The sequence below is a fragment of the Podarcis liolepis genome (genome assembly GCF_965112155.1).
Source record: "Podarcis liolepis genome assembly, chromosome: 16".
Lineage (NCBI taxonomy): Eukaryota > Metazoa > Chordata > Lepidosauria > Squamata > Lacertidae > Podarcis > Podarcis liolepis.
Window position 1 is genome coordinate 39,332,670 of NC_139567.1, and position 15,366 is coordinate 39,348,035.

General features: G+C 43.1%; 1 protein-coding gene across 6 annotated transcripts in view; it reads right to left on the reverse strand.

Moving 5' to 3' along the window:
* Positions 1-15,366, reverse strand: part of USP32 (ubiquitin specific peptidase 32) — a 122,664-nt gene that overhangs the window by 41,849 nt on the left and 65,449 nt on the right. For all 6 annotated transcript variants that reach the window (XM_083479737.1, XM_083479734.1, XM_083479736.1 and 3 more), the window contains exons 6-7: positions 1,993-2,124; positions 872-979 (exon numbers count right to left, since the gene is read on the reverse strand). In XM_083479737.1, the coding sequence (XP_083335863.1) occupies positions 872-979; positions 1,993-2,124 (240 nt within the window). The remainder of the gene's footprint in view (positions 1-871; positions 980-1,992; positions 2,125-15,366) is intronic.

Below are 15,366 nucleotides of genomic sequence, written 5' to 3' on the forward strand. Positions count from 1 at the left end.
CTTACAAGATCAATCACAGAAACAGCAACCACTGCATTAAAGCCCAGGAACAAATCAGACTCAGCTTCACAAAAGGTGGATCTTGCACCCTCTTGTGAAATGCTGTTAAGAGATGGGCTCTGGCAAACCTCTGAGAGGTCACTCCCAAGCTTCAGGGCCACTGCTGGGAAGGCCAGACCACACACAATGAGAGTTCAAATAGAGGCCTTAGAACAGTGGCTCCCCATTGGATAAGTACCGCAGGCCCCTTGGTCTTCAAAAACCAAGCCATGGACCTCCTACTTTTGAAAATGTTGCTATCTTTGTGATAGTTTTTGTTATGTGAATGGTGCCACCATATTCTCCAACATGCCCCAGTGCAAAACCAGGACACGCCTCTTCAAGACTGCGCTCCCGCATGAGTCACATGACCCGTGAGAGAGCGAACCGCCCAAAATAGTGTGCTTTGGGGGCGCCATGATCTCATGCAAGACACATGACCAGCTGTGATCTCATGCAATTTTGGGCATTGTGTTCTCATGCGAGAACATGGCCCCCAAAGGATGTCCCAGACAGTTGATGAATATGTGCCACAGATCCCCTTGGGTGGGTTACGTAGACCACCATTGGGAACTACTGCCCTAGAAGATCTTAATTGTTGACAGGGAATATCAGCAAAAGGCAGTCCTGTAAGGACTAAGAGCCCAGCATCCCAGGGCTCACTGCAATCCAGAATCCTGTTCTCACAACACCCAAATTGATGCCTATGGGAAGCCTGTAAGCAGGACCAGTCTCTGGAATATGTAGGTCCCAGGGTTATAAAGGGCTACGAAGGTTGAACAAGTTAGGGGACACACTTAAAAATGCAGGAAGTTCTATTTTGCACACTCACATTTCTGCCTTTCAGCCAGCGGTCCCCTGCAGCAGGCTGAGAGTCCGCAGGAGATTTCTTTGAAGTCAATGTGATTGTCACGATTTTCATCAAAGGCATTAAAAAGACCTGCCAAGTGGACAGAAGCAAAAGCAAAAGGTCAGGTTCCAACCAGCATAGAGATTAGCCTATCCCAGATAATCATATCTTGGTTTAAGAAGCCAAGATATGCACAAGCCTATTGCCCAAGCGTGCAGCTCCTTCGCAGTGTGTCTTAACAAGCCAGGAAATCTCTCAATCAGTTTCCTGTTTCAACTGAACTAGGAAACTTCAGTTGCCAGGCTTCAAGTTGGTTTGAGATCCCGACTTGTTCAGAATCTGCTGGCCATAGTTTCCTGATATGGCTGAAACAGTAAACTATGGCTAAATAAGAGACTTCTTTGGATTATCAAGGCATGTTGTGAAGGGAGGAGCAAAGAGGCTGCATGTGTGAATAACAGGCTTGTGCATCTCTTACTTTAATAAGCCAAAACAGAATTATCTGCTTGTTCCATTCCTACCTCCAACATTTCAACCAAGTGTCAAATTATTCAGAGTTGCCAGGTTGCAGCTCTGACATCCCAACTTCAAAACACAGTAACAGAAAACTAGGGCAAATGAATTGCAGTATATTTTAAGAGCTGCCACCTGCCGAGCATCTACCTTTCCATCCCCTTCTCTAATACTTACCCTCACCATTTGTATGGGGCAAACTGCTCCCATCTCTTGGAGAGCAGGAAAACGACATCTCAGGAGTGGGGATGAACAAATGTGTGGACAAGAATGGTCATAGAGAAGGGGGGAGTCTACAGCAGCCCCCCGTAATCCACTTAAACCAGTGTTTTAATGAATGGTGCCTATTCCACCCTCAGCAAGCTTACTCCTCCTTCAGCAGAGGTTCTTTATGCTGCAGTGTGACACATTTAAAATACTGTCTTAATATACTTTCAAGTCCTTTTAGATTGGCTAACCTGTTAAACGCCCACCCAGAGCTTTTGAGATGGGGCAGGTTGTAAGACTGGCATTGTAGGCTGAGATAGTCTCAACACCCCCAACTCCTAAAAATAAAATAAAAATATAGATAACCCATGAATGTGCCATACCTTCACCCAGAGATGGATGAATGGGAGGGGAAACCAAAGGGCCAAATGTTTCCAGATCAAAACGTCCTGTCCTTGATTGAGCTTTCAGAAGCCAATACCGTTTTTCAAGATCAATGATATCGGATTCTTCCACTGTGTAAAAAAAAAGATGATCAAAGTCAGTCAATTGAAGATGCGGTTTTAAAGCAGAGTGTTTCATGTCAAGGCAGGAAAGGCAGTTTGCAAGATAAATGGAGCCAATCCAGATGCCCGGGTGACTTTAATTCTGGGGTGGAGGGATGGTTGTGTTTACAAAGCTGGCACATCACACCTGACACTTAGTGTGGTGTGAGCTTTTGCAGGCAACAGGCAACATCAGCGGCACTGTGGATTGGAAATGTGGCAGATACGGGACCCAGCAGTCCCGAGGATCCAGTATGAAGACATACCATATCGAGTGAGTGAGGATGAAAAGATTGCACTCACTATGTAATGTGCACACTGGGGGGGGGGGGGGAGTGCTAGTAAAAACTGAATACAATATTCAAGCTTTCAAAATCTCTGCTGGAGGATCTAATACGAAGACCAAAAAGAAATGCAGGACTCCATGTGGATGCCACACAAATAGTATACAAATTAATTAAACAACAATAAGAGTTTTCCTGGAATAATATTGCCCAAGTAGAACAAACTCAAACTGCTCTGCCAAAAGTGAGATAGGAATTCTTTACGCACACCTCAAAAAACGCTGGCAGCAGACATCCAAAAACATCACAGAATTCAACCCTCCTGCCTCTGTCCTCTATGGGAGAAGTAAGGATGTGGTGGACAAACAACTACTGGAAAAATGGTATGTGGGAGTCATCAAAGAGCTTATGTCACACTTACTCTCCTGCCTCCAGGATTACCCCTTTCCTGTCAAACTCCTATATCACGGATACGGTAACCTATGGTCTTCCAGATTGCTGAACTACAGCTCCAATCATCCCTGACTACTGGCCATGATGCCTGAGGCTGATGGGGAGCTGGAGTCCAATAAAACGTGGATGACCATTGGTTCCCTATCCGTCCCCTATATGAACAGGTGAGTGTTGCTCCATCTACTAAAACATTTCTGCCCCATTTCCCTTCTAGAGCAGAATACTGGGTGAATCGCTCCTTGTTCTAATGCCAACCCTAAAACAGCTAACTCAGGGGGATAGCAACCTTTTTTCCTGCAGAGGGCCACGTGCTGATGGTGGGCAAAGAGCCATTCTAAGGTTGGAGCTGATCTATTTGGTGGAGCATTGAATTGCCATTGTATAGTTCCTTTTCAGGCCAACCAGAAGAAGATTCATGAAACAGATTGAAATCCGAGCATCTCGTCGTCGGAGTTCCGTTGGGATTGCACTAGCGCAAGTAGACGCACAGATAATAATAATTATTATTATTATTATAATTTATTATTTGTACCCCGCCCATCTGGCTGGGTTTCCCCAGCCACTCTGGGCGGCTTCCACAGAGACCAAAAACACTAAAATGTCACACATTAAAAACTTCCCTGAAACAGAGTTTCTCTCATAGACTTATTTCAGAAATATTTGGACTGCTTGGCTTTGAGCTACTGAGTTGCGCAAGCAATTATTATTTTGGCACTGTATATATTATTTAAGATTTTATGTGATAGAAGGTGTTGAAATACTGTACATTATTGTTAATGAGTTTTTGTAAACTACATTCAGAGTTGTTTAGTTAAGGAGTTGTAGTGCAGCAATATCCAGCGGGCCACAGATTTCCTACCCTCTGGGATCCAACAATATAAAATACAAGGAAAGTAAGCTAGAGGACAAGATCAGGACATCTTCAAAGATTTTCCAGCGCCATATTTTTCACTGTCAAACATTTGAGAAAGTTACAGCAGCACCTAAGACTGGTGTACACAAAACGCTTTGAATATCTAGTAACAAAGCTGTCTATATTAAGCATTGCCATGGGTGATCTCATTCCCAGATGGTCCTGAGCCCTTAAACCCATGCCAGCTTTATAATAGGATTAAACTTCAGCTCTTTGGACCAGTTACCACAAAGGAACAAAAAACAAAACAAAAACCTACACACGCTTGCAATGGACCACACAGAGAAGCAAGCCACAAGGCCATTGTATGCTGTGAGTTTCCTCTTTCTCCAGTGGACTAGAAACCCAGAAAGGACAAGCAGGATTGCAGACAAACATAAGCTTTCCTCACCCAACAAGGCCGTCATAGATTTGGTAAAATTCAAATGGGCAAGAGCCTTGCACAGAATTTGTTCATCTCTATGGTCAGTTTCTAGGGATGAAAGGGATCCACCTAACTTGCGTCTCACATTCTAGGAGGACAGTGAAATAGGAAAACGAACAAATAGGGGAGAAGCTGCACCTGATCTACCAGGCTCCACTCCCTTGTCGGTCTCCAGGCCAATACAGCAACAGTTGCTGCTGTCTCCTGCTCTCCATTTGTGGTACCCTGCTCTTCAGATGATGAGCCAGGGTGGTGTAGCAGTCTTAACCCAACCCTCCCAATTAGATTGGACTCCAACTCCCATCAGCTCCAGCAGGCATGGCCCATGATCAGTCTAACATCTTCAGGTCAGGAAAGGCTGGATTGGAAGAACACTGGACTAGCAAGACCCAGGGTTCAAATCCCTGCTCATCTGCGGAGATCACTGGATGGCCTGGAGTCATTCACTACCCCTCAGCCTAACCTACTTCACAGGGTTGTTGTGAAGACAAAAGGGGGGTAACCACGTATGATGCCTCAAATTCCTTAGAAGAAATATGCCGCACCCCCCCCCCCAGAAAATAGAGCCTCCCAGCTCCCACTTGGGTGCTTTTCCTTTTTGCAGCCAAGGAGATCTTCCCTTCCAGCATCCATCTGCCTCTTTCATGTGGTTGCTACCCTAATGGTGTCCCAGAAGGGAAAACACCAAAGGGGTAAACTGGTGACTCCCAGTGGTATTAGCCCATCACTGTGCAGCCTGCTGGACTTGGGTGCCTCTCTGGGCAAAGTCTCTAGCAGGTTTTGTTCTATTTCACTGGCTTCTCAAGTTTAAGAGCTGGCGTACCATTTTAAAAAAACAACAACACACAATTGTTCTGACAGCTGACATTTAGAAAGTAATAAGCACCTTTACTTCACTCTCATTGATCAAACACAACAAAATTCAACAGTCTATAAAAGGAGCAGGGCAGGTCTAGGCTGAGTTGGGAGAAAGAGTGTTTCCTAAAACATTTCAAGATCTAAAAATGTAAAGACAGACTGTGTTCTTTAGTGGGTTATATTTTGCTCAGTGTTGCATGAAATGGTTTCCTCAGTGTTATCTTAATTCCTTATGCCAATATAATCTCTCTCTCTCTTTTTTGGGGGGGTGGGTAGTATTTTATCTGCATTTCTGTCAAGCAGAGGTTGCTGGAAAATCAAGGTGAAAGAAATGAAGTGTGTTTTCTAAGCAGTCATCTTTAGAAAAATGGCTAACAAGGATTAGAATGCAGAACTGCTACGTTCACGGAATGGCAGACAAATAGGTCCACTGTATTATTGACCGGACTCAAATCGCCTAGAAAGAGATTAGCTGTTTTCTGCAAGGCAAAAACTGCAACTAAGTGGGAAAAGAACATTTACCGTGTGGCTCAAAATCATACATCAATTATTTTCTTATTCAAGCTATTGATTATGTATTTAGCAAAACAGTCAATTGCAACAGCAGAATTGGTGACTAGGCTAAATTCACAGATTGTGCGTCAGTCCAGGCTTTCAAATAATGCACTCAACGCTGTGTATGGCGTGTCCACTGCACACTTAGTAAATAATCTCTGCTCTAGCTGTCATCAGGTCTAGAAACTTGAGTCTTTAAAAAAAATGAAGTCAAAGCAGAAGAAAACTGAATTCCTGCCCCTAAATATGGCATATTAACAACCCAGTAAGTACTGTGCACTTTCATATAACCTACATATTACATATTACATATTATTGACATACTACATATTAATTACATATTATTAATGTCTCAACAGTCCTCAAAACAATAGTATAACACTGCTTACAAAAGCGTGTCCATCATTCACAGAGCTGCCCTCTCCAGATTAGCCTTCTTCCATCATCTATTAAAAGAGCTGTGGCATTCCTCGCTGATGAACATGTAACTCTAAGATGCCCTGCCTTATTTCAAAAAATAAGCCACAGCTGTTGTGCATATTTATTTATTATGCTTATCTGTATGCAGGAGAGACCTTTTTGGTGTTTTGGTCACTCTCAGAGGTTGGGAGACAGAGGCACCTGAGAGGGCCTTTTCTGTGGCAGCCCCCAAACTTTGGAACTCTGCTACTTCCTGATGTACACCTGGCCCTAACATTGGGTAACAATCAGGAAACACGCAAAGGAATATCTTTTTACACAGGCTTTAAGGAATACCCTACTTTATATTTTATTTTATACTTTCTGTAGATCAGCTGATGGTAGTTTAGTTTGTTATCATTTAGCTTTTATTGCTTTTATCCTGCTGTAACCTGTCCAGGGACCTTCGGTGAAGGGTGGATAATAAATACACCAAATAAATAAAGAGTACTGCTTCCCACAGGAAAATATCAAAACAGTGGACAGCATTGAAATACAATAAGCATACGATACAAAATTCAGAATACTCAAGCCACACTGAGCAATGATCACACATCAGAAAGAGGCAGTATGAACAAAGGAGGCTTCCATGACATAGCTGCTGCTCTAACCAACCTCCCAGCCGCCAGGGCCTCTCCAAATGCCAATGGACTACAACTCCCATCAGCCCCAGGCAGCATGGGCAATGGTTGGAGATGATAGGAGCTGTAGCCCAGCTACATGCAGAAGGCGACAGGTTCCCCATCTCTACTTCAAGCAGCTGCCTAAATCTTCTTTCCTCACAAACAGCTGATTTGGTGCTCTCCTGCATATGAGAATCTGCACCACATACTCTATGCATCCTCCATCAAAGTGGATGGGAGGCCTTTTGGGTGTGCACGCCTTGGTTTTTAATTGTAGTTTTGTATTATCTTTGGTGGCTTCCTTGTGCACCTTCTACCCTACCTTGTGAGAAGTTGCCTCCTAAAAAACAGGATATAAATTCAATTTAAACATATACCCAGCAAAAGGAGGTTGTGAAATTCTTGGCTGTGTCCAGGCATTCACCTGAGCAGGTAATATATAAAAGCAGGAGTGCACGTGTAAGCTCTGACTCAAGGCCACATGAACATCAGCCCTGACCGTGATGCACTGAGTGGGTAAATATTCGCTTGAATGCAACTAGAAGCATCCATGCAGTTGGAGATCCTGATAAAGCCTTCTTGGAATGCTAAAGATAAGTCATCATTTTCCTTTGCAGAAGCAATATACAGTAACACCCAAACAAGGGTGGGGGGTGGGGGAGAAGCAATCTGAAGGACTGTCATCCATCAGCTGTTGATCTGCTCAGCAAAAGAAGCAAAACGGATTTGAACTTGTCTTTTCCATTCCAGGATGTGGTTTCTATGTAGGATTTGTGTAAAAAAAAAAAAATCAGATTAGAGATGTTATTAAACAAGACCAAGTCTGCTTAATATTTTATACTTTCCTCCCTTGAAAATCAGTTTATGGCAGCATTAAGGGATGAAGTCCCCAGCTCCAACAAGCCTCTGGTTAAGTCAACAACCTGTATCTCAGTTGGAGCATCTAAAAATTCTAAACTGAATGTCATAAAAAAAAAAGACACTTAAACATCTCTGCCGATCTGAACTTTTATCTATGCGTATGAGTAGACTACAGTCAATGAAGGTGTATGTAATGAAAAACATAGCATCTTGAAGCCTCTCAAGTCATTTCTTTCAACACCATTAACTCCTACAACCTCTGCTCCCTTGTCCCAGTCTAGAGCTCTTAGGAACACAGTGGTAGACATCACCTTAGTATGCAGAAGTTCCCTAGTTCAATTCCCAGCATCTCCAAGTAGAGATGAATCCTGAGGAGTCGTGGCATAAGAAGACAATTTCCTATTTTCTACAATATGGTAGACTCCCTTCTGCCCCCAACTTACAAGCATTCTGACTATGAAGCACCTTTCCACACACCCCACTATTTTGGTTCTCAGACCCCAAAGAGTCTCCCACTGCCGTCCAATCCCCACTCAGATGTTTTTACCCACCTAATGGGACAATTCTCCTTGGTTCACAACAGGCGCAGCATACCATATTCCCATCATTTCAGCCGCCCCCTTGCCTACATCAACGACTCTCGCGATGAGAGTTCCCAGTCAACTCCAGCCGGACACCCAGAGGAACCGCTCCATGTCGCCAAACAAGCTGCCTTTCGGCCGAGAGGCAATCCTGGGGACGCATCTCGAAGGAACCCTGCCATTCGCCACTTTCCAGCAGGCAACCCGTTAACCGATCCGAGGCAACAAGATCTAGTTAAGGTGACAGGCAATGACCCAGCAGCTAAGAGGATCAGAAGGTGGAGAGATGGGAGATTATGTCACACTAGGAGGGTTTTGCCTTGGGGCCAGAAGCCTGCCCAGGCACTTTCATCTCTCCCTTCCCTTATGTTATCAAGCAAAAACACATACATGAAGGTGCCTGCTGCTTGTTTGGAGTCACCTATGGTCTTTTAACCTGGTCATTTAAGAGAAAATGTATCCCAATATATTGTAAGTTATGGGCCCCCACAAAAAGCTTAATAGTCTACTTATGTCTGTATCAGTAATATTTGGTGCACCAAAGAGCTAAGAAGAAAAAGGACTCTCTTCCAGTATATGAGTTTCTTTACCTGCTCGCCTGAAAAAGATTGTTACTCATCACAGGTGACCAGACAAATGGCTGTTAATAATAGACATGCCTTGTAATCCTACAGTGCATTTTAGAGGTCTTTAGGAAAAGCATACCTGCTCCTGCTTGCCTTCTCCTTCAAGGATGCTTCCATTTATTTATTTATTTATTTATTTATTTATTTTCTCACCTCTCTGCTGACGGATGGGATGGGATTGTGTTTTATTAGCGTGTGTTAATTTCTGGCAGTATTAAGATGTACTTCAGTGATCTATTGCAAAAGCTGCCTGGAGAGAAATCGCTCGATAGCAGCCTACAAAATCTTTCCAATCAATAAAGAATTTGAGAATTCCGGTGGCAAGTCAAAACACCTTTGGATCATGTGCAGTGATCAATCGCTGTGCTTGGTGCTCCTGCTGCCTCTTGTGGCTACTTTATGTTATTACTTTATTTGTGGCTGTATTAAGGAAACTACACGTGAGCCGATGCACATGGTTTCTCTCCAAACAAACCACAGATGGCAGCCAAGTTATGCTCTTGATGTACTGATTGTGGTTTGAAGAGAAACCATCCATGAACATTGGATTGTGAGGCTCATCGCTTATTGCTCTCAAATCCATGTAGGGTGGGGGCAAAACAGGATTCGTTCGGCAGCCTGCTTTCGCATACTGCTCTTTTACAGTAAGTCATGGCTTACAATGATGTGAGAACAAAGGGACGTAAGACGCTGGCTTATACTGGTCCATCTAGCTCAGTGTTGTCTACACTGACTGGCAGCAGCTCTCCAGGGTTTCATGCAAGAGGCCTTTCCCAGCCTTACCAGGATATGCCAAGGATTGAAACTGGGACCTTTTGCATTGTGCTCTGCAGCTGAACTATAAAGAGTTTAGTGCTATGCCTGGTGTTACCTAAAACCTTCATGGATAAAGCAACAGCTGAACTATGCAATTCCCAGCATTACCGTCAACTAAGCGTGCCTGGTGACAAGACGGAAATGGCAGACAAGCCGACTATTCCAAACTGTACTGAAAGAGGCCTAAAGCCTGTATGGAAGTGTGGACAAGGACTGAGGAGACCAGGGCTTAAAGCCCCATTCAACCACCAAGGTCTCTAGGTGAACTTGTGCCACTCAATCTCAATGATAAAATGATGGAAGACAAAGAGAGAAGAAACCCTACTCCGGCCTTCCTCAACTTGGTGAATTTGCTGGGGCTGATGGGAGTTGGAATTCCAAAGCATCTGGAGAAGGCTACTCTAAACTCTGGACTCCGCTACATTGGCAAAGAAAAGGCACTTTCTATGCATTGTATATGCATTACAACACTGTGACACCAGATAGCGCTATGGAGTTCCACTTTTGCCAACCCAGTTTTTCACACAAAGTTTACAACACATTTAACTGAAACGATTCTCTGATGTGCTTAGATCCAGCCTCTGCGAAGGAAAGGGCGAGACAGAAATACGGTAAGAAATGAAGTAAGACATTGCCCACTGCTGTTGAAGAAAGATACCGTCATTTTAAAAAAATGCTCTAGACGAATGCTTCAAGGCAAAAGGGATTACAGCTAGCTAACAAGTTTCTTTCCAGCCAGGCACCACCAGCCAAGCAAAATTGAGTTTTCTGTGAACCGTAACAGGATGCCTGAAATTATTTAAGGATACCCTAGTGAGTTCCACTGTGGTCTTTGATGCTGAACCACCAACCGACACCCCGCTCCCTGAATGCACAAATGAATTCCCAGTTCCAAAAATTTACATCTATCCCAACCTACCAGTTTTGAACAGCCAAGGTACACATCCATGGCAGGTATCTCCAGAGGCTAAGCTTTGCTGTGTTATTTAAGCGCCGCGGCATGAGACACCACACAGGCATTTTGCAGTGATTAATGACTCAGAATGGCTTGAAGGAGGCTATGGTTGCCCTCCCAGAGAGCATTTGACGGAAACAAACTCTTTATTTCTCCCAGTTTAAGCCCAAGAGTGAGACGTCTTGCTCTGCTGTTTTTGTTTTAGTTGAGATTTACAGCCCTTCTCGACCCGCTGGCTCGGAGCAGGTAACGGCATCATATAATACTAAGAGAGATGGTCTGCTGTCAAAAGCCTTGTGGGATAATTCAGACAAAGAAAGTGGTAAGACAATTGGTTGGGGTGGGGGATGAACAGAAGGATGAACAAGGACAATGTGAAGCAAATCTACCCTCTCCTCAACACAGCCCTCCAGATCTTGGGGTCAATAATTTCAGGGCTTGGACTTCATAGTCTGCAGGGCACACCTACCCCAGGGAGCTTCTGGCAAATGTGCCCGTTCAGGGTCAAAATAAAGTCCAGAAGTCTCTCCTCTGCCCAGAAAAGCACAACCGCTTTTGACTGATTGGGGAAAGGGTAAGGTGGAATGCTAGGAAAGAACATGAGCCAAGCTATTCTGCAGCTGCAAGAAAAATGCATGGGCAGGAGAAAAATCTTGCCCACACTATCAAAATTATGCAATACATATTGCAACTTCCCTCTGAATTACACAACTTAAAACTTGGCTCTTTGATTATATAATTGGACCAATGAAATCTGTACTAATCTTGGCATGAACTTGTATTGCAGTGTTTTATTTTGTCTTTTTTAAATTTGTTCTTATTGCAATGAAATAAAACCTTTTTTTAAAAAAAACCACTTTGGAGCGAAATATTTTGGGGGGGGGGAATCTTCACTCAGCTGTAAGTCTCACTCATAACACTGGGAGAGTCATCCCCCCTGCTGCACAAATAATATCTCTTCCAAGCAGCAGGCGATACATAAGATCCCCCTTGGTCCATGACCCTGGGCAGCCACTGCCAGTCAGAGCAGACAACATTGAGCTATAGGGACCAGTGACCTGTGCAGAGGTGGAGAGGCTGCTGGGCCCCACAGGGAGCACATAACAACGTAGCCTCTTATGAAGAAGATGGAGCCCCTGGCTCTGCAGACAGAAGCTCCTAGATTCAATCTGTGGTATCCCCAGTAAAAAAGGATCAGATAGCAGGCTATAAGGTGGCGATGAACCCCCTTTGCCTAACACCCTAGAGAGCTGCTGTCAGTCAGAGTAGACAGTGTTGGGCCTGATGGACAAATAGTGCCATGTTCCCACCATGGGATAACCCCACAAATTCCTCCCAGAGTCATAGTGACTTCTGGATCAAATCCTCACAGCAAACCATACAAAATGAAGCTCTCTTTTACTGAGGCAAATCACTGAGTCCTTTGAGCTTGACGCTCTCTACTCCGATCACCATCAGCTCTCCAGGGTGTCATGCAGAAGGTCTCTCTCAGCACAGCCGTTTGAGATATCTTCATCAGAAATGCCAGGAATTGAGCCAAGGGTGTTTAGAAGCACGCACCAGCCATGTGCTCCCCCCATCCGAGAAGTGATCAGACAGCTTCTTTAGAAGCCGAACTTACAACACAGTGAGGAATACGTGAATCAGGGCTTGGGCTTAAATATTTATTGGTTTGTTGTTCAGAAATTCATTACAATGTGTATGTGTTTCATCTTCTCTCTCTCTCTCTCTCTCTCTCTCTCTCTCTCACACACACACACACACACACGTGTTTTAGAGTTGCAACTTTCAATCTCTTTAAATCAAATAAAAGTATCCTCAAATTAATCAGCCAGCAGGTCTTTTAATTAAGTTGTTGTTTTTTTAAAATACAAGTACTTATAAAAACTGCAGGGGGGGGGAATGCTACCTTAGAAACATGAGTCTCACCTGTTTTAGACATAAGGGAAAGATGTCTTCTGAAGTGACATCAACCTAAAACCAAAGGAAGTGTGCTTTTCTCTTTAGACTTTTCTCTCTCCTAGGGTGCAATTTCATGCAGACCTCAGTTGTAATGCTGCAAGCGATTACATGGATGTAAGTCCCAATGGACTCAGTAGGAGCCTTTTGACTCAGAATGCAGCCTCTTGGATCCTTGCTTTAACACTGACAAATCTGGGATCACTTCCTGTTATGTCCAAACCAGGAAACTATGGTTAGACTGACTGTTATTTTATTTTGTTTGTTTTGTGTTCTGTTCTGTTCTGTTAGTATTAGATTTTTAAATGTTTTATTTACATGTGATTTTAGTGATAGCATTTTGATGATACTGTACTGTCACCATATTTTTATTCATTACCTTTTGATTTTGAACCACTTTAGGAAGCCCTTTGGTTTTGAACAGCAGCATATGTTCAAATATAATATGGTCAATAGCTTCAGAAGAAGCCAAGGCAGGAAGCCATGGTTTGAAGCTCGCTTCATATCCTGGCTTGTTCCAAAGCCATTGCTTTCCAGTTCAGATATTAACCAAACTCTGGTTAATAGAAGACAATCTGTTTAGTTTGCTCTTGCTGCAAAGGGATGTGTACACACCCGGAAGGCTTGTTCATATCTCTGTGTATTAAGCCAAGATATGATTGCCTGAACCTGTCTGTACACACAGAGACACACAATATCATTATAGGCTAGGCACTGCAGCTGATTTATTTTTGACCATGTTTTACTGTAAGCCACTCTGATCTTATTAGGGAGGAACAGTAAGACAGAAAAAATTAAAATGAATGTAGATTTGTCCCTACCTGGAGGCTTATCATCTAGAATTGAATTAATGTGCATCACATCAGTTGTGAAAAACGAAAAGGTTCATGGTATTAACCTTCCATTTTTTATTTAAAAAAAAACATTTCTAGTCTTTCTAATCTATACTCTGAATGCATATGAACAGATAAGCTCAGAGGGGCGGCTGAATAAATTTTCCTGCTGTTGGAAGGAAAGACTTCAGTATTCTGAATCCCTTCCCTACTAATGATTAAACAAAATCAATCAGTACAAGACACTTGACACAAATCTGATTTGCACAGTATATTACCAGTTGCAGAAATCACCTTTCATTGCTAAATTTTGTTTTTTAGTGCATTATGCTGAGAACCCTGTAAATATCCCAATTAAAGACAACTTCCCTTTCCCTTGGCTAAAACGTTTAACTGTTAACACATAGGGAAGTGTGCCAAAAGTTAATTTACTATCTCACAAAAATCAAAGCCATAAAAACAAGCCCAAGCTGCAAAAACTGCTACACTAACTTTCAACTTCAGCAGCTACCCTGGAAGAATATTTATGGTTTAAATGAAATGGAACAGAATTTGATTAAAAATGGCAAGTGTGTGCAACTTGGTGTGACACTTCAAAATTCCCTTTGTAATTTTAGGCCAGGGAGAAACATAATTAAAGTCATCTGCCTTCCAACATGAATGTTATTTACGGGGGGGGGGGAGGAATAATATATATTTTTGGTTAGTGTTTCCTCGATATCTTGGCTCATTAAGTTAATTTAAATGGAGCCACTGGAGCTTCACAGTAAACGCTTGCTGTCTTCTCCCTTGAATCAAAGTTAATAACATTTGCCTATTTTTAACCATGGCTATTTTTCATGGCTTTGCCAAATAGTTTTGACAGAAAAACCAGCAGGAGACAGTGAAAAGCCAGAGTTAAGATGCCAGAGGGCACTGCATTGGCTACTGACACAAGATAGTTCCTGACTTGATTTAAATCAGGAATGAGGAACCTGTGGTCCTCCAGATACTGCTGATCTCAAACTCCCATCAGCGCTAGCCAACGATCAGGAATGATGGGAACTATAGTCAGACACTACTGAAAGACCACAGGTTTCCTCATTCTTTATTTATATCATGACATGAACTAACTTGTGCCAGTGAACTCTAGTATTTTCACTAAAATGGTAAAAAGAAGCCATAGCAGATCCCGATTCCCAAAGTCCCAAAGTTTCCTAAAATTCAGCCAGAAACAACTGATCCAGACCTCCCCTAACCCATTTTGACAGATAGGTATAGCTTCCCACCTGATACCACCATAGTGAAGCGTTTTCTTTTATCTGAAGGTTTCAAATCAAACCACATGAGCAAACGAAGCCTTTCTTTGTGGGTCTTGCTACAAGTGCCAATCAGCTGACCAATGCTTACTAGAGGCCCTGCTTTGGGCAGAGACTGGCTACGCTATAGAGTTCCCGGAAACTCTGCAATGCAGCTGATCCATACAGGGGCTTGTTGTATGTGACGCCGGCCACAGTGCAGACCAATGAGCACTGACAGCCAGCCTCACTTGCCAAGGAGCAAAGCTTTTAATGCTCCCAACTTTTCCTTTCCAACCAAATTTTTGGCTGCAACACACCTGGCATCAAATATGACCTTCCACCTTATACCACCACCTTTGACCCGGCATCACAAGTCAGTGTACAAATACAGAAAACGGATTAAATTATCAAATCTTAATAAGAATCTCCAGCCATGAAAGTCATAATGCAGAAATGACCCACACAATGTTTCACCATTACAGTGATTTATGGAAGCGACTATCTGCAAGGGCTCAGGGTACATGGAGACCATCTTAAAGAGGCACCAAAATATCTCTCCTAATGGTGATGATGCTTGTGCTCATGTGTATATACACCCACATTTTATACAAAATTTACAGATTTTTATTCTTCCAGGCAGAAGACAACCTAGCAAACACTGTGAACCAATCCTCTTGCAGTAGGGGAAGAAAGACCCATGTCCAGAAGGATCCATGCTGTCTCTTGCCATCC